General features: G+C 36.1%; 1 protein-coding gene across 3 annotated transcripts; it reads right to left on the bottom strand.

Annotated features, from left to right (window-relative positions):
* Positions 1 to 3,330: 3,330 nt before the first annotated feature.
* On the bottom strand, positions 3,331 to 18,430 carry LOC121329311 (ubiquitin-conjugating enzyme E2 K-like). Of its 3 annotated transcripts, none has more exons than XM_041274861.1 (7): positions 18,234 to 18,406; positions 12,258 to 12,351; positions 8,937 to 8,995; positions 8,372 to 8,454; positions 5,430 to 5,529; positions 4,342 to 4,470; positions 3,331 to 3,922 (listed from the first exon to the last, which is right to left on the bottom strand). In XM_041274861.1, the coding sequence occupies exons 1-7, from the start codon at positions 18,294 to 18,296 to the stop codon at positions 3,848 to 3,850; spliced, it is 603 nt and encodes a 200-aa protein (XP_041130795.1). In that variant the 5' UTR covers positions 18,297 to 18,406; the 3' UTR covers positions 3,331 to 3,847. The 3 variants fall into 3 exon arrangements, with proteins under 3 accessions (XP_041130795.1, XP_041130804.1, XP_041130812.1); XM_041274870.1 differs by lacking the exon at positions 18,234 to 18,406 and adding an exon at positions 15,626 to 15,724; XM_041274878.1 differs by lacking the exons at positions 5,430 to 5,529; positions 8,372 to 8,454 and having other exon boundaries at positions 18,234 to 18,430.
* Positions 18,431 to 19,609: the final 1,179 nt, after the last annotated feature.

The following is a 19,609-nucleotide window of genomic DNA, read 5'->3' as shown; positions in this document are numbered from 1 at the left end:
TCCCACTTTTATCCCATCAGACTAATGAGAACCATGAACAGGATATTTTACATTGACATCTATTTTTGGTTTAAAGAAAACAAAACAAATATATATAACCTTCAAATTATGCTTAACCAGAGTTCCTTGACACATTTAGAGAATTTTTAAGAGATCATACAAACCCAACAGTATCTAATAACAATGTCTTTTCTATGTTGGGGTGAAAACAGGAACAGTGCCTGAATGTCTTCATTGTCACCAGTACCAGAGATATAAATACAATCTTTTATGTACTGTTCTGGTTATTGTATTTGTTATAATACATAGTAAGACAGATGCATTTTGGTATTGAGAAATATTTTCTAAGCGTTATTTATATATTAATTATTAATATTTTCTAAGGTTCTGCTGAAACTGAGCACCTGGTTTTTCAGCTGTTCATTTTTCTTTGTTTTTTTTGTAACAAAACTGATTTAGAGTTACAAGTATGCAGTGGAATTCATGTGCATTCAAAGTTTCAATCTGAACAAGTAGTTTCTAAGTCTTAAATTAGATAAACAAGTATCGGTACCAGCAAATAAGGTAAGATCACCATAACCTACATTCATAGTATATAGCATGAAAACATTATTGAATAAAGCTGTATAGCAAATCTGAAGCCAATACCTTGAAATCAAACTCCCTTGATGGCAGTATACATAACTGCAAAGGGTTCTGTAATGGGAGGTGTTGGAAGTATATAAGCTGCTCCAATTAGTTGAAGTCCAATGGCTAATGTCTTTATAGAAAAAAATGTATTACACAATAATTGCAATATAATGAGCTACTTTGTTTTTTAAAAAATGTATTATAAAGAAATGCTGGCTCACAGATTATTCATTATGTACCCTTTTTGTTTTTTAATGGAATATTGTAAGCAGCTCTTACCAGCAGTAAGATGAGTTATGGTTTTGCACATACTTGTAGTTTTGATCGTGAGGCTACAGTAAAAATAATAAACTGATTCTAAATAACTCCAGCCATCAAAGGTGCATTCTAAGATGAAATAATGTTTTAATATGAAAAGAATGTGGCTGTATGTACAAGAAAGGAAAGTAGGGTGTTGATTCTGAGCTGCGTATCGCCTGTGGTGTGGCAAGTCTGAAACTAGGTGAGCTTCCAAGTATATACAGCAATGAACCAAAATCTTCCACACCCTCCAGTGCAGTAGGAAACAAGCAAACATCGATTGAAATTCTACCTGATAAGTAATCTCCCCCTCCCCAAAGACCATTTATAAATAGTCACTTTGAGCAATAAGCTGATCAAATCCTTGACTGTGTCATAGCAAATATCAAATAGAAAAAGCCTGAAATCGGTAACTAGATGATGATTGTTCTAATATAGATTTATTAATGTCATGTATTTTAAAAACACAGGAGTGTGACAGAATTATTATTTTTTTTTACTTAAATGTTCTCATAGATTACCCCTTTTCTGATAAGACAACTGTGTACTTCTAAGTTGTATCATAAAAATATAGGGTAATAAAAGTGACCGTAACAGTTGTTTCTGCTTTCTCCATCCCGTTAATGCAGTAAACTGGAAAGGTGTCTGTGTTGGAAGCGCTCATGAAGTTTGGTGTCTTTCTAGCTAGAACCAACATTTCTATTGAATTATTTACAGAGAAAAGGCATTAACAGATAATTGTTTTACAACAGTGGTTGTCAAGTCTCATCCTCAAGTACCCCAAAACAGAGGTTTTTATTTCAATCTTGAACTAAATGTTTAAAATCTGGCTTTCAAGTGTATGTAAGACAGCCCTCTAAGACTTAAGATAACAGCAATGCTGATTGTTGTGTGTGTGTGTGTATATATATATATATATATATATATATAGGAACATAACCAAACCTAAACTGTTATGGACATTTGAGGAGAAGTTCTTACAACCCACTGTTTTACAGCACCGCTTGGCAACAAAAGAATACACATAAGGGCATTTTAAAAAGTGCTGCATCATAAATACAAGCTTGGCACGTGTGTCTGTGCCTGGTTACAGATTCAATATTGGTAATGAACTGCACTCTTAATTATTGTCTATAGCAGTTTTTAAAAGGCAGTAACTCCATCGTGCAGGCTTTTTGAAAACCCTAAACAGGGTATTTAACATTTTCAAACCAGTGTAAGATGTAGTGGTTTTATGACCCAGATACAGCTAAAAACATTTTTCTTAATACGATGGCAAAAAAGACTCCATGAAAGCCAATTTCATGCAATAGAGCAAACTGTCAAATAGAAACAACAATCTTCTTATTTATAGAAGCAAGGGAAATGTCTCCGTGCAGCTCAAGTTTATACTGAAGTTCAGTAGTAGTGAGCTGCACCAAGGTGCTTCCCTGGTGCTCAGTTGACCTGTGTGTGTACGAGTGGTGTAATGAATATATATATATATATATATATATTATATATATATATATATATACATATCTATGATATAATTATATGTGACACACACCACCACACTGTTGAGTGTGCAACTCTAATTAATACAAATTATAAGGGACCAGCAAAAAAAAAAAAAACTTCTTACCATGCATCTAAGACAAATGCATACACATACACTGAACTCAATTTTCAATTGCACTACAATGAAAAGTATTACATTTAAAAATATTGTGCATTTTATTCAGTTTTATCTGAACTTTTTAAAGGTATACAGTGCAAATGAACATCACTTGAAATCTGCATATCCCATTATGATCACAGGTATTTTTAAACCAAAAAAACCAAGACATCATCAACATCAGGGTATTGAGCAAATTAGAAATGCTGACGCCTTGCATCCAGCTTGCTGATCTTAGGCCTGTGTTATGGTTTTCAGAATGGTTAATGTGTTGGTGGGAATGTTAATCTGCAGCAGCATCTTTAATTTTCTTGTACTGTGGTGTAATATTAATCGCTTTCAACACCTCCACTTGTCTGCACGGTTTTGTATTGCGTCATTAAAATGGCACTGATGCATGAGGCAATTAGAAATGCATTATAGGATCAGTAGTTCCAAGTTAACACATTTCCCTATATACTTTACACACAGCTACTAGGACGCATAATTTTGTTACAAATTTTCTTCCCTGGGGGGGCTCAAACAGGAAATTCCTGTCAAGTGAATTCGTATTATAAGAAGTAATTTACAAGAAACACCTGTTAAATTTGTTCTGGATCATGTACAAAATTCATAGTATCAGGAAATGTGTTTAATCCGAGTTCGTTTTCACAAGATTTTGCTGTGTGTGTGTATGTGCGCGCATATATATATATATATTTTGAGATAAATTATAAGATCAACTGAGCAGCTTGCCTCAAAGCTTTTAATTCAAGTTTTTTTTATTTTTTTTTTATTTTATTAAAAGGCTGCAAGAGAATAATATACTTCAAAAACAATCCAATATTTAATCCTTATGGATCAAATTAAAACCACTACAGTTATACAGGGCTTACCTTAGAATTTAGGGTTGACTTTGATAACAGCTACCACATCATACAGATGTAACAGCTATGTCACATTCAAAACGCATGTTACATTATCCATAAACCAAAGAAGTTGGATGTCTATTACAAGCACAGCTCAAATTTTATAGTGATTCTTTACAATATTTAGTAAGAAAAAATTAAAGTATTTCCCCATTTTTAATTTACACAGACTTTAATAGCTTTATTTACAGAGCATTTAATTTCCAGTCTCCAGTAGCATCCAGATAGCTTTATCAGGTAACAGAGGGCCATTTTAAAAGGGAACCTTGGGGTAATCCTAAAAGAAAAAAGGGAAGATGGTGCTGTTGAAGGAAGGGGCAAGCTGGCCTGTGGAAGCAACCTTCACCACTCCTCAATTACTCAGAAGAAGTTCTGTTGCAGTTTCTACATCCCAAGATTTTGAAGACAAGGCCACTATTACTGCATTCTGTGAAAACAAAACAACTAGTTAAATGAAGTACTGTAACTTAAAAATAAAATACTACATTCTAGACTGGACTTAACCCATGACAATGGTTCACTTAAATGATCCCAGTGCAAAGGGGCACTGTAGAAATGCATTATATATACATATTGTTGGTCAAATCTAGCTTGGGTAACAAAAAAAGAATAGATTTAAAATGTAAAAAATGTAAAAACAAGAATTGTTACTCAATACAGAGAAAAAGGTTGCTCACAGAGCAGGGCTGAGGCCCACCAGTGTGGGTAAATAATTTAGTCTAAGTGTTAAATGATCATTTTAGAAAAACACAGCTAGTCAAGTAAGGTGTTGGACCAACTGCACTTGGACTTTTCCTGCAAATCCACCTCTAAAAAAACACCTGTTTTACACTGTACTGTACTTACTTTATCAAAGCCCATTGCACACAATTTATCTATTTTTCGTGTGTATTCGGTACTGGAAACGGGTGCCCCAGCGTACACGTGCGCCCAGAGTCGAGCCGTCTGTTTAAACATTTCTGGATTTTGCTTGTACTGCAAACAAGAAAACAGACAAATATATAAATGCTAAACCATCCATTATAATTAGGGTTTCTGATTTTCTGCGTTTTATTCTGACTTTTCTGCTCTCCTTTAAGAATTCAATTGATACCTGTTAAGCTATTTGTGTCTCTCAATAACAACTGAGAAACTTTAATAAAAAAATTGATTTAAATTTACATTCTGTGAAACAACTAAATGGGCTTTTAGAAAAAAAAGGCCAAGCCCAAGCCTTAATCTTTATTAAGCTATAATGAAAAAGAAAGTATTTTGTGCTGGAAAACACTATTACAATTGCTATGCTTGACTATTTACATTAATAAACATGAGTCACTTCTGCTTTTAAATGAAATAGACTTACGAATAAAAGCTCTCAGCTTAACAGGTGTCAACTGAATTTTTAAAGAGTAGAAAGTCTGTAAAACACAGAAAACCCTAATATCAATATATAAAGCAACTTCATTTTTAATATTAAAATAAAATCAGCAGCTTAGTTAAAAGCAAGACAACTTGAAAAAAAAATAGGAATTTGGTCTCTAAATATTCAAAATATTTGCAGTTTCTATGGAAGTGAGTTAACATCTATTGACAGAAATTCCAATCTGTGAATGTAACCTTGCTTTGCACCTAATGAGAGTGGACAGAGAGATAAATCAATGCTGTAGAACTGTTTCTTCAAAAGCTTTGTGAAAAATCTCCACGTACACAACCCTAATTGCAACTAACTACTATGTCGGTAATTGGATTTAAAATGAATCCCCACCCCCTCCACAACAGGTTTATGACTATTGTAAGCAAGGGTGTATACAAAAGTTTGAGAAATAGGTTGTTCATACCGAAATACTTTCTAGACAATCAGAGCAATAACAGTTCCCATGCGAGCTTTTCAAATATGTTGAAACCCTTTTTAGTGAAGGTTTCGAATACCAATAAATCTGAGAGCGGTCTCTTGCCTGATTTGCCACCACTGCATCCTGTGGGTCATCTGGTTCTGCTGCTGCCAACAACGCTTGTAATGATAATAACACTGTTCTAAGGGTCATTGCCGCCGCCCTGAAAGAGATTGATAATGTATTTGAAATACCCCAAATGCTGTGTATAGTGTAGTGTAGTGACTCACTTGCCTGTGCAGAGAGTGGGCACATGAAATTGACTACACAACAATTCCAAATCAAGATAAACTGGAAAACTAGATAATGCCAAATGCAAGAAAGTTAAAGAAATATTTTTTGTCATTTAAAAAAAAATCTGAGGAATTCTTTAAGATGAACAGCTTTGAACTGTTGTATACTTCATACAGACTCGCCACTGTAGAAGAACATTGAAAACACCCTCACTCACATTCCAAATAGCAGTCCCAGGAAGATAGTTTGTTTGTAGCAATATACTCCTTATATTAGTGCTACAGTTCTTAATCTGTGCACCTTCAATAGGTACAGTTTCAAACATGCTGTTTTGTGCAGCTTTTATAGCCACGACTTTCATTCTTTACCGTACACATTTAACTGTGTTTGTCTTTTCCCAACTAAATTGAGGTATTCAATAATTTCAACATGTTTGGAGTGCTTGTAGCCAAATAAATATGTTGAATATGAACGGTTAAACGTGCGAGCAAAATTCTAAATGTTTGTTTAACACTTTGCTAAAGCTTAAGCTAACCTGAGACCCTTACCAAGCAGCATTAATTCCAAGATATCTGAATATAAAATGAGGTGGTCAGAACGAGTAAAGAAATGAAATGTATTATTTTTATTTTATATATAAAATATATTTATATATATTTTATATAAATAAATAAAATAATTAAAAAAACAATAGTTTAGTACAACATTTGGTAAATAATGCCAATACCACAATCTGGCTTTAAAACATTTCTGTAACATCACCCTTCGATCTTCTCACCGATTAATTCTACGGCTCTTTAACTCAAAGTGGGTGTCTGGCTTTGAAGAGAAGGGGAGTGCAGTCTAGATATACGGTTGATTATTTAATCCATAGTCTGTACTATGAAACCACAGAAAACTGCTGAATCGTCAACAAAAGCACAGGTTGGAATAATTCAACAGAAAAGGTAATCCCACTTAATTACACAGCGATCATTTCAACAATATAATTAATTATAGTATCACACTCTCAAATGTAACACTTATGAAAGGGCTTGCGGCATTTCAGGTTTCATACAGCTTTTGCATTCTTTCGGTTAACCACTGTTCAAACAAGCTTACAGCCTCCTTACATTTTGTCTGAGTACTTCTGGAAAGCCAATCACTGATAATGACATTTAGGTCTTCATCTGTTCAGCAAAACGATCACTAACTTTACTCTCTGTTCCTGCTTCACATTCCTTTGTTTTCTGCATTTTTATTTTTCTAATGCCACTGTCATGTTCTACATCTAAAACACAGTCCTCGCTACTACCTTCTCTTAAAGCAGACACTTTGTGAGTGGGATTTCAAACTCAAACACTGAGGAACTCATGACAACACTCCCACAATGAGAGAGAAACATTTTAACTGTCTGAACTAAGTGTAACAAAAGAGCAAAAACCAAATTAACAATCAACTGAATCTTATTGTCAAACAAGTATCAATTAGGAACAAATGTTTTAAGTAGCATAAAAACAACTCAAAGTGTTGAATCTGTATGACAATAATAGTGCAATACGTTTTCTGTTTTCATTATTACAATGGCTGTGGAGGTACACAGTCTGAATCGTAAAGCTGCTGCACAATGAAATGATCTTCAGCAAATTCTCTACTCTCCACACTAAAGGACTTTATATCTACAGCACATGCAGCTTCAGTACTAGTACTAGATGCAGCAGACAAACTAGAGGGTGGGGGGGGACTGTTTTTTGTTTAAATCTTGGCCCTTTTATTCTCTCAGAGTTTTTGGGGCACGCTTGTGTGAATGATGCATATGTAACACACAACCCTTTCCAGGTTCAAACATTTTATCATTTATTTCTGTTACAGTACTTAATTTTTTTGTACACATTTACATAAGGCACTAGTACTCACACCATGCGCTGCTGTATAAAAGTAAACTGGTGTATAAGGTGTTCTTATTTTCTCTGTACTTTAAGTTCTTTTGTATTCGATCAGATTGTCCTTCTCACACGGTAGCTTAAAAGACGTGCACTGTTGCCACAGCACATTCATAAGTGCTGACTATTTAAAAAAAATTATAAAAACCTGCGAACCCCCCCTCCCCCAAAAAAATAATAATAATTAAAAAATCAGATTGCCAAAAATATTAGGTCAAATTTGTGAACATTTAGCAGCAGTCTGGAGCCCTGCTTAGAACTCCACCGTACTGTGTAGCTATATTGTTCTGCTTTTTTTCAGTAAAGTTTTCTTGCAAATAACTTTTCCAAAAGACAGCATGATTTAGTTCTAGTTCGCTTCAATTATACTAAATTGGTACAAGCATTGCACTGGTTCAGAAGCTTAGTAAATCTTGTTTTGAATGCTTCAACCTTGTTATATAGGAGGCAAAATTGGTAAATAAAAAATAAGATATTTAGGATACAGGCGGAAACAAAGACCATGAGGTGTCTGGACCTCAAGGAGACTACATAACAGACAGAGATGCACTTATCAGGGCTTCTGTACAGTATCTTTGACATTAGTGGGATTTCATCTGGGACAATATAGTCAAGAGTCTATTCTGGAATTAATTTGAAAAATAATCTTTAAAAAAAGTGCAAGCTCAAAATCACGACACACAATGTCTACTGGCAACTAATAAAACATTCAGCATTTCCTCATTGCTAACTGAGAAGTGTGCTAGCTGAAGAAACAGATTTGCTATATAAAGAATGTTGCACATGACTATTTTCTTAAACTTTTATTCTAATTGCACATCTGGTGTGTAAGAATCATTAGAAACTTACCACTGATCTTTTAGAATATCCAAGCAAATTGCACCAGTAACTGAGCTGATGTTTGGATGCCATATTTTTGAAATAAACCGAACCTAAAAACAGAGAAGAATTACAATGCTGGTTTTACATGAAGATTAAGCATCAGAGATTGTCAAAAGCAGCACTACATGGGCACATCAACCACTGATGAGGTGGTCTCTGCAGAGAAGCCCTTCTGGTGCTGCCTGCTCGGGATTACCAGTAGATCTTGTCATTGATACATACATCACCATCAAGTGTTACATTTACAGATAAAACACTGTCGTTAAAAAACTGAATATGTAAGGTCATGAAACCAGCAGTTTTTGTGATAGGTTTTAGACTGCTGCAATAGATTTAAGTGAATCAAAGATTTATTTTCATTTTCATTTTCTTACAGGCATTGGATTTTTAGGGTTTTTTTTTTTTTTTTTTTTTTTTAGGTGTTTTGCTCGATTAGTGGTGAACAGCTTTCCTATGCTGTGAAATGTTTCATTTTCAGTTGTCTTGTTACACATGGTACATATACATATAAAGACAGTACATATACACCTACCTTTGGAGGATTAAAGGGATATGTTTCTGGAATTTTTATTTCTAATTGATATCTTCCCCCTGTAAAAATTAAATAAATATTATATTAGGGTAACAAACAATAAACAAATATAAAAAAAAAAACACAGCAGGCATTCAAAAAGTTCAAGGTTTTCTCAATAGTTTCAGGTAGTTTTGGTCAAAACAGCACTAAAAAATAAAAACTTCTAGAACTCCCCTTAACAATAGCCTTAGGCGAATAACAGCTACAGTACAGTAAGCAAGTCTTAACATGCACAGTTACATGTGCTTTCCCAAAACCATCAAAACCTCTCAGATCACCCACATCTCAGTGTGCAGTCCAGCTCACCCAGTCTCGGCTATCTCCCAACACCTTCAGCCAGACTTGAGCAAGGTGGGGGTAATGCTATTGCAGTGATTTGGAAGCCCACCTTGTTGCCAAAAGTTATTTGCACTGCAATTAACTGGCAGAATGGAGTGGCGCAGGATCTTCCTTTACAGCAATTAGTGCAAGTCACTTATAATTGAATGTTTCTTTCCAAATCCAAACAAAATTCTTTCATTTTGAAAAATATGCAACTATACATAGTATGAATGTTTGTGTTTGTTCCAAGCACTAATTTAGCGATTGTGTAATCTACTAATATGCCACTGTGTACTGCCAGAAACCGAACAAATGTATTGAGTGAGACTGGATTCCAAGCAACAGTGGATAACATGGTGTCAAGTCTGTCTGTAGATCATTTTGATGCTCTACCAACTGATTCTGCTATTGATTTTCAGACAGATGCAATAGAAAGCTGTGGCAGATCTTTTTTAAGTAACCTACAAAAATAAAGTTTTTCCAGATTCTGTTCTGCACACTAACACCTTAATGACGTTACAACACCACACAAATACATGAAGCACTCACGTTTGCAGTGGTCCACTTTTCAAAGTATATATATATATATATATATATATATATATATATATATATATATACATACAATTTTTTGTTAATTAAAAATAAAGGAATATCGTTTATTAGTTTAATATATCTATATCCACTACCATGGTTGTAATCAGAAATTCATGAAAAAGTAGACCACCAAACAAGATATAATTATGCTGTCAAATGAACACTCCAAGACTGCCATGTAATGAATATTGCCCTGCTTATTTTTCAGTATTCATGGTATGTTCTGCTTAAAATGAGACACTACAGAAAAAGGCAAGCAAAGTATAAGGGATTGTTGTTTCAAATGAAGATAAATATAGCCAATCTCTAGAATATGTCTGCATTATTAAATTTAAAAAACATGAGCCATTGTTCCAAAGACAAACTAGTTTGACATTCGGTTTACTAGTTAATCTGTTTGTGTACATGATGATCAGCACCATTCAGCATGTAATGTAATACTTGCACAGAACTGTTTATGAATTATGTACAAATGGAAATCTATTTATAAAATTAGTTGTACACATTGCAAAACTACCAGCTGCTCAGTCAACACTGCTCACTTTGCAACTCTAATTTATCAGACCAAAATAAACAACTTATGTGAGCTGCCATAAAGTACATCAGACCTACAGTACATCCACAACAAGCATGTCAATGACACAAGCCATCGGTATATTAAAAAGCATATGACCATAACCTACCCCCTCTACATGCAGTCAATACAGACACAGATGAATGCCGCCATACACAGTACCTCCAGATTTGGATACTGTCAATAACTTGTACGTTAAAGAATGTCCAAACAAAGTCACGACTTAATGAGGTTCTCTTCATATATTTAAAATGGAGGTTTGAAATAAATGTTGCCAGTTTTCTGCAGCTGTGCAGTAACTGCCATACATTCACTGTGAGAAATGTCTTCTCCATCACACTATTGCAGAAACACATTTCTGGGGTAAAACAAAGCAAATATCCCACCCAATCACTGTGCATAAGTAGAACATTGATTATGGTTGGGTTAACATTGCATGTGTGACTCATCTGCTGATTACAATCATTTGCATGTGTTCAAAGAGCATGGATTCACTAAAGTTGTCTGTGTATAAAACTTTCCTAGGCTGTTTGTAAAGAAACTAACAGTTTCATGGCTATTAAACGTTATTTAAACCACCAAAAAAGGCTCCGATACCTCACCTGCTACTATAATCAGATGTTAGCTAGCGTTTAACCCTTTGCAGTCTATGTCAGAGCAGGTCCGACATCACAATTTTCCTTTTCCAGTCCAATGTCGGACCCTGTCCGACATCAAAAAGACAAAGCACAGGTCTCTAATCGTTTTTTCTCCGGAAAAAAACATGAAAGCTTTTCAATGGCCGAATGAAACCAGAAAAAAAAAGGGGCGTATCTCATAGCCCCATGCATTAGAGAACACGGACATAACAATGGAGGTAGCTACTTCTGCATCCAGCGCTCAAAGAATATCACAGACATTTGCAGAGCTTTTTGAGATGTTATAGTAATAAAATAATGACTTGGATCGCATTATTGAGGAGTTTGGTGATAAAACGAGTGATCAGGAGAGGATTTATCAGTATGCACATCTATAAAGAGGTATGTGAAATACAGCGAACAAGGGGTGGGGCTTGGCTGTAGATACAGTACTGAGGTTTTTTTTGCGATCCAATGCCTTTTGAACCTGTTTTACGTTGAAAAAAAAAATTTTACACAGCGTGTGTAAAACAGACAGCACATGTGAAAACAAATTGGACCTGACGCGCGCTGAATAAATGGACTGCAAAGGGTTAATGCCAGCGTTCTTTAAGAAGTCTTGATCAGTAATTATTCCCTGTAATCCTAGAACAAAGTGTGATCCTAGCTACTAAATTTCATATTTTAGCATCTCCCTTGTAATCTGGATCTTAAATCTGAACAGTGTCAAAGATGTTGCTTAGTCTTACATTAACGAGTCTTTACTTGAATTAAAAATGTATGTAGTTATGTATTTTGACCAACTAGTTACAAGGAGGATCCCATTTTATTATTTTATTCTTTACTCAATTCAAGAACTGCACCCATCTATCCATCTGAGGTCAAAGTAAGAAAAAAATAATTTGGGATGCAATTAAATACAACAAAATTAGCACAACTGCTGTGTGTTTTGTTCCACTACAATTATGCAGACAAATTCTCAAAATCAATCCAACTAGTCCTTCACTAGTTCATAGAAGAAAAGCATAAAAAAGTATGTGAGTAGTAAGCTCAAGCACATGATAACTGGTAAGGAATATACTGAAGTTTTTAAACGGTATCAGTATGTAAAGGCTGGTGCAATTGTGAAAGCTGTGTATAAAAGTGTGCAACTGCATAAAGATCACTTACCTTCATAGGGCGTGTCAGGAGGTCCTGCAATTTCCCCTCTCAATTCTGTGAAATTCTCATCTACAAGATCGACTTTGATCTGGTTCTTGCTCGTCTTTAAAAAGAAATGTTACAAACAAAAATTACTTGTGGACCACCAGACACACTGGTGCCCTTACTTACAGGATGCCTTCAATAAATATCAAGCAATATACAGTACTTACCATAATGTACATGTCAATGAGACTTCAAGAACAATGTAGGAATATCTAAAATTACCAAGTGCCCCATGATCAAAAGTCTTTCAATTTAGAAATTCCACATGCCCATTCAAGTACCAAGAAATATGATTTTTCCCAGCCAGCACACAAATCACTGTACACAAATAAAATAGTCAAACAGAGACTGAGTTCTTGGGCTCAGCTCTATTTCAAAGAGATCAAGAGAGCCACTAACCGCAGAAGCCAAATGCAATGCTCCACATTCTCCCAATCTATCGTACCTTAAATACTATAGTACAGGTGCAAAACCATGCATGCATATTATCCAAATGTGTACAGTATGTGGTTGGCTGTATCGCTGCATGATACCACTGCACTGCAACAAAAACAAATTAAGTAGGCAGTTGTGTTCTGGATCACAATAAATTGGAGAATTCAAGGAAATACTTATCACTTATAAATATGACCGATGTGGGATTATTGTGGTACCAACATGTTCTGCACAGAGCGCTACAGTGTGGGGGCAGGATAAATGGTATTTTGGCATTTTCAACTGCATGAAAAGGCTAGGAATTGGGTACTGACTGCTTCTTAGTTACTTCTGCTTCGCACCCTCCACTGGCTACCTATTTCTGCTCGCATTCAATTCAAGGCTTGTTCTTGCCTATCGTTCTCTTCACCACACTGCCCCTTCCTACCTCCAATCCCTTGTGTCTCCATACACCCCCTCTCCTCTCCTCCTCTACTGGCCAAATGGTCATGCCTTCCCTCCATGCTCCATCCCTCCATTCTCCCGTGCCCGCTCCTTCTCTTCCCTAGACCCTCTGTGGTGGAACCAGCTACCAGAGAACTTCAGGACTGCTTCCTCAAGACCCTCCTGTTTAGACTGAACTTGTAGATCTCTTGATCTACCCCTGGACTTCCCTGACCCAAGCAACACGTTATTGGATCCTCAGCTAATGTATTATTGCACTACTATGTCATTGTACATATAAGTTGTTGTAATCCTAACTTGTTGCATTCTATTTCATATTGTATTCTATTAGTATTGTGCACTGTAAACTATACTGTATTTAAATATTAATCTTGCGTTGTAACCCTGTAATGCCCTGTAACACCTGCAAGTTTCCTTGGATAAAGGTGTCTGCCAAAAATAAATAATAATTATAGTAGCACTACCCTACTCATAATTGAAACCTATATGGATTGTCTCTTATGACTGCAGAACGTGTGGCGAGAATTTAAAATGTATATTTCATAGAAACATTAACATGTTATGAAACGTGAAATGCACTCTCATTATAAAAATATTATACAGGATTAAGAAATCTCACTTTACCTGCCTAAAAGTGTCCCCACCTCTTCAACAGGGTAGAAAATAATAGTGTAACTTTCTCATCCAAGGTAGGTTTATTTATTCATACAACTCCAATAGCAATACATTATCAAATACCTTTGAATAGATAGCAATTGTTGTGTTTAGTCTTGCGTTCCAGAATGGTTTAGAAAGGCTTCTGAAACACTGTTCCGGAAGGGTGTATTTACACTTTGTAAGGTGAAGACGTCGGACACTATGGTATAATGATGACATCATCAAGCGCAATCACACCCACCCCTCGTTATATCGCCCCTCGCTATACTGCTGATTTGGATATATCGCGGTTTTGGAGTTGGCTCCCCATTTTTACTGTCTAACTATGTAGGCCTTTTAGCTGCAATATACATAGGCACTTGGAATTACTGTTAGTTTTTATTTAGTACTGCACATCACACAAAAAAATATACAAAACAATTAAATACAAAGCAGTAATATCGTACTGTTATCATACACACACACACACACACACACACACACACACATTGCACAATAACACAAAGCAAATTAAATATCTACTTGCTGAAACAGCTTTTATTTTAGCCAACAAGGTGTTCACTTGTGGCAGCAATGCACTAGCAAAAGCCATAAGGCAGTGACATCAGCTCCCTAGCAACAAGCCTGCTGTGTTGTTGTTGGGAATGGATTATTTCAATGCAGCGGGTTTGTGCATTTCAGAAAGGAGAGGAAGACTGATTAAATTAATTGGAGAATAAAGTTGATGAGAAGCAATTACCCTCTACAGTACAAATTAAAACAGTGTGCTGCTTTTTATATGAAAAATTAGAAAAAATGGGTTGCGTAGAGGATTTATACTGGACCCTGACGCTCCCGATAAAATAAGGGAGTGGTTGTACGGTCCTTGTTAGCCTATTTGTTTTTCTATGGGTCTCTCGATATATAGTGGATTTATATTGGACCCCGACACCCACGATATATCGAGTGGGTGGTGTACTACCTTCTTTCATGCTTGTGGTGGACGTTGACGAACAGTATTAGAAACACCTTTGAAAAGGTAACATATATTGAATCTGATTTTACTTTTACTTTTTCATGTAATGTACAACACAGGGAATATTTAATCACGGTATTCAATGCTACTGCCCAGTTAATCACGATAAGGCAGCAAGGTGATGACGAAGGGTAGCCGAATGTCCAAAATCTTCAGCACACAGACTGCAAACCTGACAGACATTATTTTCATTAAATAGCTTTATTAAATTTAGGGAAATGAGCATTATTTTATTTAATTTGTATTTTTTAGATCTTAGTTAGCTATTAGTAATGTAATTTACCAAAGAAAGATGTGTATAATACACAAACACTTTAGCACACGCGAGTGTGTGCTGGGAGGGAGTTAACTTAAAACGTGCTGTGGAAATGACACCCGAGAATAGATTTCAAACAGAGTGAAAACATTCTTTTTTTAAACAGTATAGGGGGTAATGTAACACGTACATGTCCTCAGCACGGTTACGCTAGCAAACATTCCGGCTGTGCCAGAATCGATCCCCAACTTTGAGAGGATAAGAGGACATGTTCGGTGGTGTTTACACTAGCAAACTGTTCCGCAATACGTCCTCCTGGCTGCTCGTTCCGGAATAAACACACCTAATGAGTCATAGGCCTACATTTATTGTGACCCAAATAATGCATGTTAAACAAACTGGTTCATTTACAAAGTGTTGTAACTAGTCTGGTGCTTGAAGTGCAAGAGTCACAAAGTATACAGTAGTAAAGGACTCACACTTTCCACCTCAAATGTGTAAAACAATTAAATAGTTGAAACTCACATGGCAAGGCAGAGTGAAACAAGTTGTAGTTAAGTGCATCCATTTCAGTGGAAAGTGCCTCTACCATCAGTGCTTAACTGCAACAAAAACATTTAACAGTACAGTACTTGCAGGACCTGAGCTATCCACTCAATTCAGAGTTTAATCAGGTCTACAGATAATGCATTAAAAGAGCTGCAATAAAATAGGCAGGTTTTACTTTAAAACTACAAACAGTCTGGGGCAAGAAATACTCAAACTTCTTCTAAATGCAGACTATTACAAAATAAATGAATACAAGTACTTTGTTTGGGGGGGGGGGCTAGACGACTTGATTCAATACTCCAAGTTTGCTGCATCAAACAGAGCAATAACGACTGCTCTCTCTACAACATGTTTGTCCACGAGTTTGGCAATCAGGCATTTTGATGGGGAATACATCATCTGGAAATGATCTCTCTCTTACAGATAGTTCATGCCCTTACTGGCGATCTAAAATCTAAGTTAAGATGAGACAGTGATTAGGTTTCAGCAAACAACCAAAGCAGTTACACTGTATGCAGGTCTATTTATTTATTTATTTATTTATTTTAAAAAAACGTATGAGTTCGCTCTCTGAAAATCAACATCTAATTTTTAAGGACATCCTACTGGGACAAAAGCAGCACGTCAGCATTTATACTATTGGATTGAGGTGGTTACACTCTTAAATGGTTCACCCTGAGGTTTGTGGTCCTCTTGCTCACAAGAAACATAGCATCACAGACAGGGCAAACTGTACAAACAGCAATAGTACAAAACAAGAAAGCCTGCAGCCTCTTGGATAAGTCTATTCAAGAGCAGGTTTGACTAATTAAACTCATAACAAAGCCTTAAATTCAAAGATCACGTTTCTGATACAGTGGCATAAAACAAATAAACATATGGAACATGACTTCCATTCAACTTCCATAACTTTGAAACGTGATGAAAAGATGTAAATACTAACTTTTCTGGGCATCCGAGAACAACAAGTGTTCAGATACTAAAACCGGTGTGACTCTGTAGCTCACACCTAGTCTTGAGATTGCTCCAGTGCTTATGTTACATACCAGGCCTGTAACATCAGAAGTATGTGTTCATTTAAGTTCCTACATAACCACTGATATGTAAATAATCACATACAGATATTAAAGCTGACTGACACAATGGTAAACAATTAACTACTGTGCGGAAATAAAACCACAATAAATCTCAGGGATGGAGAAAATACATCCATTCCTCGTTTTACTATATTACTATACTATATAGTTTAATAAGGCATACCTGAGCTTGTTACCTACTACATACTGTTGCTAACCAAGCTCGTAGTAAAACTTGGAATGGGTTAAACTGCTATGCAATAAGAGTCTTATTTCCATCTGTACTTGAACTACCTAAAGTGACCCATTTACACACCATAACCCCATTTAGCATTCACAATTTAAAAGAATCCAAACATCACTTGTCCTTCAAGTAATTCTAATACAAAATACACTTCTACCACCAAACAGCTGCTGACCTGGTGGAGTGAAGCAGAAAATCCTATTCAAAGTGCTTACAACGCATTGCATAAAGATGACTATTCCAGTGTCCAGTTGATGGCTCTCCTCTAAAATTTCCAAAGGTAACTAAGAACAGAAACTACAACCAGTATTGTTGGCACTGTATAGGAGAAACAATGGAGTAAAACACGTCACCGAACGTTTATTATTAAGACGCTTAATGTGCATACTTAAGTGAAATGAGTTAACACAAACTGTAGTACAGGTATTAGGACAATCACGGGATACAGGCCTCAGCTATGCTCATGTGAAGTGTACCACTTTCGAGATGATGTGTGCAGCCAGCATACACTGAACAATGAGATATTCGGTTTAATGCAGTTCAGAATCGTGTGCCGTTAATGGAAAACCACACACATAGCGGGGATTCACTCAAAAATACAGTTCTGTCAAAAGTGAATGAATCAAACCGTTTAAAAAAAAATAATAATTCAAGAATAAGAGAAAGTATACGTAACGAAATTATTTTCCCCGATATGAAACCGCCTGATTTGTGATGTTTATGCTCATATACATTGCAGCCTTGTTACATAACTTTAAAAACAATAACCGGAGATACATTTATATTCAGTCATAGCAAGTACTGACTGTGGAGTCAGCGGTCTAACTGAATTAAGCAGTACCCCTCATAACGATGACTGCAAACCACACGGTTCAGCTTGCCTCTCTCCCCGTGACAGCTTCACCACACGATCTGACAGTACACATTATTTAAGTAATCAATTAACCAGAATGTCATCTTCTGTGCTGTATCATCCCTGCTGATTCCGAGTTCAACAGCCAAGCTGAACCTTTTTAAATAAAAGCCCCAACATTTATACCCCCCTGCAATCGGCCTAAACTTATTACAGATCCCCGGTATTTCCTGTACCCTGTCCGGCCCTCACTTCCAGCACTAGGAGCTGCTCCTTGGGCTGGCCCCGGTCGGGGTGACAGAAGCTTCTCCTTCTCTTCGGCCGCGTTCGTTTTTGTTGCAATTTAAACAGTTTATTTTGTAAGTGACGCGAGTGCTGTTGTCCTGTTCACAGAGCAGAAGAATGACTAACCTCCTCGCTCTTCAACACCTCTTTGAACTCTCGCTTGATCCTCTGCACTGCGATGTTGGCCATGGCTCACTGTCTCCCGGTCTGTCGCCGTTTCCTGATTCAGGCCTTCAGCGCAGCTTCAGTTCGGCGACTTCTCTCTCTCTCTCTCTCTCTCTCTCTCTCTCTCTCTCTCTCTCTCTCTCTCTCTCTCTTTTTAAACAACAAAAACAGAAAACCGCTGAACCAAAATGGTGCCGGTCAATACCGCTTTACACTGAGTTTCCCAGGCGACTTCTTGCGAGCTCAGCATTTTCCTTTATATATTACCAGACTAACATTAGCATGAAACGCCATATTTAGAATTTATCCACAATGTCTGTTTAGTAGCCGATATTTCTGCACCCAGTCACTGCTGTTAGTATTAATTAATTTTGATACAGTGGATTTAGAAGTGCACAGTGGATATTGATTAGTACAAGCGCAAATAAATACTTGTCATTTTCTCTTAATATAAAACCATCAACACATTTTGTTTTTAAATACCGAATGACCAATCAAAGCGATTCAACTAGAAACATGTATACCTATGCGGTACACAAAATACCTGTGCTGTATATTTAAAACTACTGTCAATTCTACACTAAAATCTGTAAAATTAATGTGTCTGTCTACTAATTGATCTTTCATCATTAAACCTTCTTCTGTCCAGTTTTAAATGAAGAGACACAAGCTTTCTTCCTAAATTTACTTGTCATTGCACTTTGAGGTGTTGTCTTAAGTTACAGCACTAGGATCTTATAATCAGTGGAGCTGATATATGCATGTCTTATAACTCAAAATCCTACCATCCTAATATATGTGTGAAAAGCGAAGCACAGAACGTTTACTTTTATTTTTAAATAATACAAATATAATATTTATACATAGTGTGTGGCTCATACATATTTAAATATTAGTTTATATGCACTAGTTATGTTATATGATTGGTAACAGCTAGTTTGCAGCATCAGTTAAGGTTTGTGTAGTATAATTTAGCAAGTTAAAACTTCTTAATGGACAGGGAGCGTTCCACTACAAACTGCACAGCAAACGGCAGTGCAACCAAATTGTTGCCTGTGTTCATAAACTGAAATGCCTATATTTAAATGCAAGAAGCATTAGAAATACATTTCTTGAATTAGAAGCCATAGTCAATGTGGATAGCTATGATATTATAAGGATAACAGAATCCCGGTTTACTCCAAATGATGGAGAGAAGTTTAACATGGAAGGATACAGGTTAGTTAGAAAAGATAGACATGATAAAAGAGGGGAGGGGTCACAATATACATTAAAAATGACTTAGAATGGGAAATACTGGAAAGTAATGATAATAATAATTAATCAATATGGATTAA

This window comes from Polyodon spathula, chromosome 2, assembly GCF_017654505.1.
Source record: "Polyodon spathula isolate WHYD16114869_AA chromosome 2, ASM1765450v1, whole genome shotgun sequence".
Taxonomy (NCBI): Eukaryota; Metazoa; Chordata; class Actinopteri; order Acipenseriformes; family Polyodontidae; genus Polyodon; species Polyodon spathula.
The sequence above is the reverse complement of the archived record's forward strand: the minus strand, read 5'-3'. Positions and strand labels throughout refer to the sequence as shown.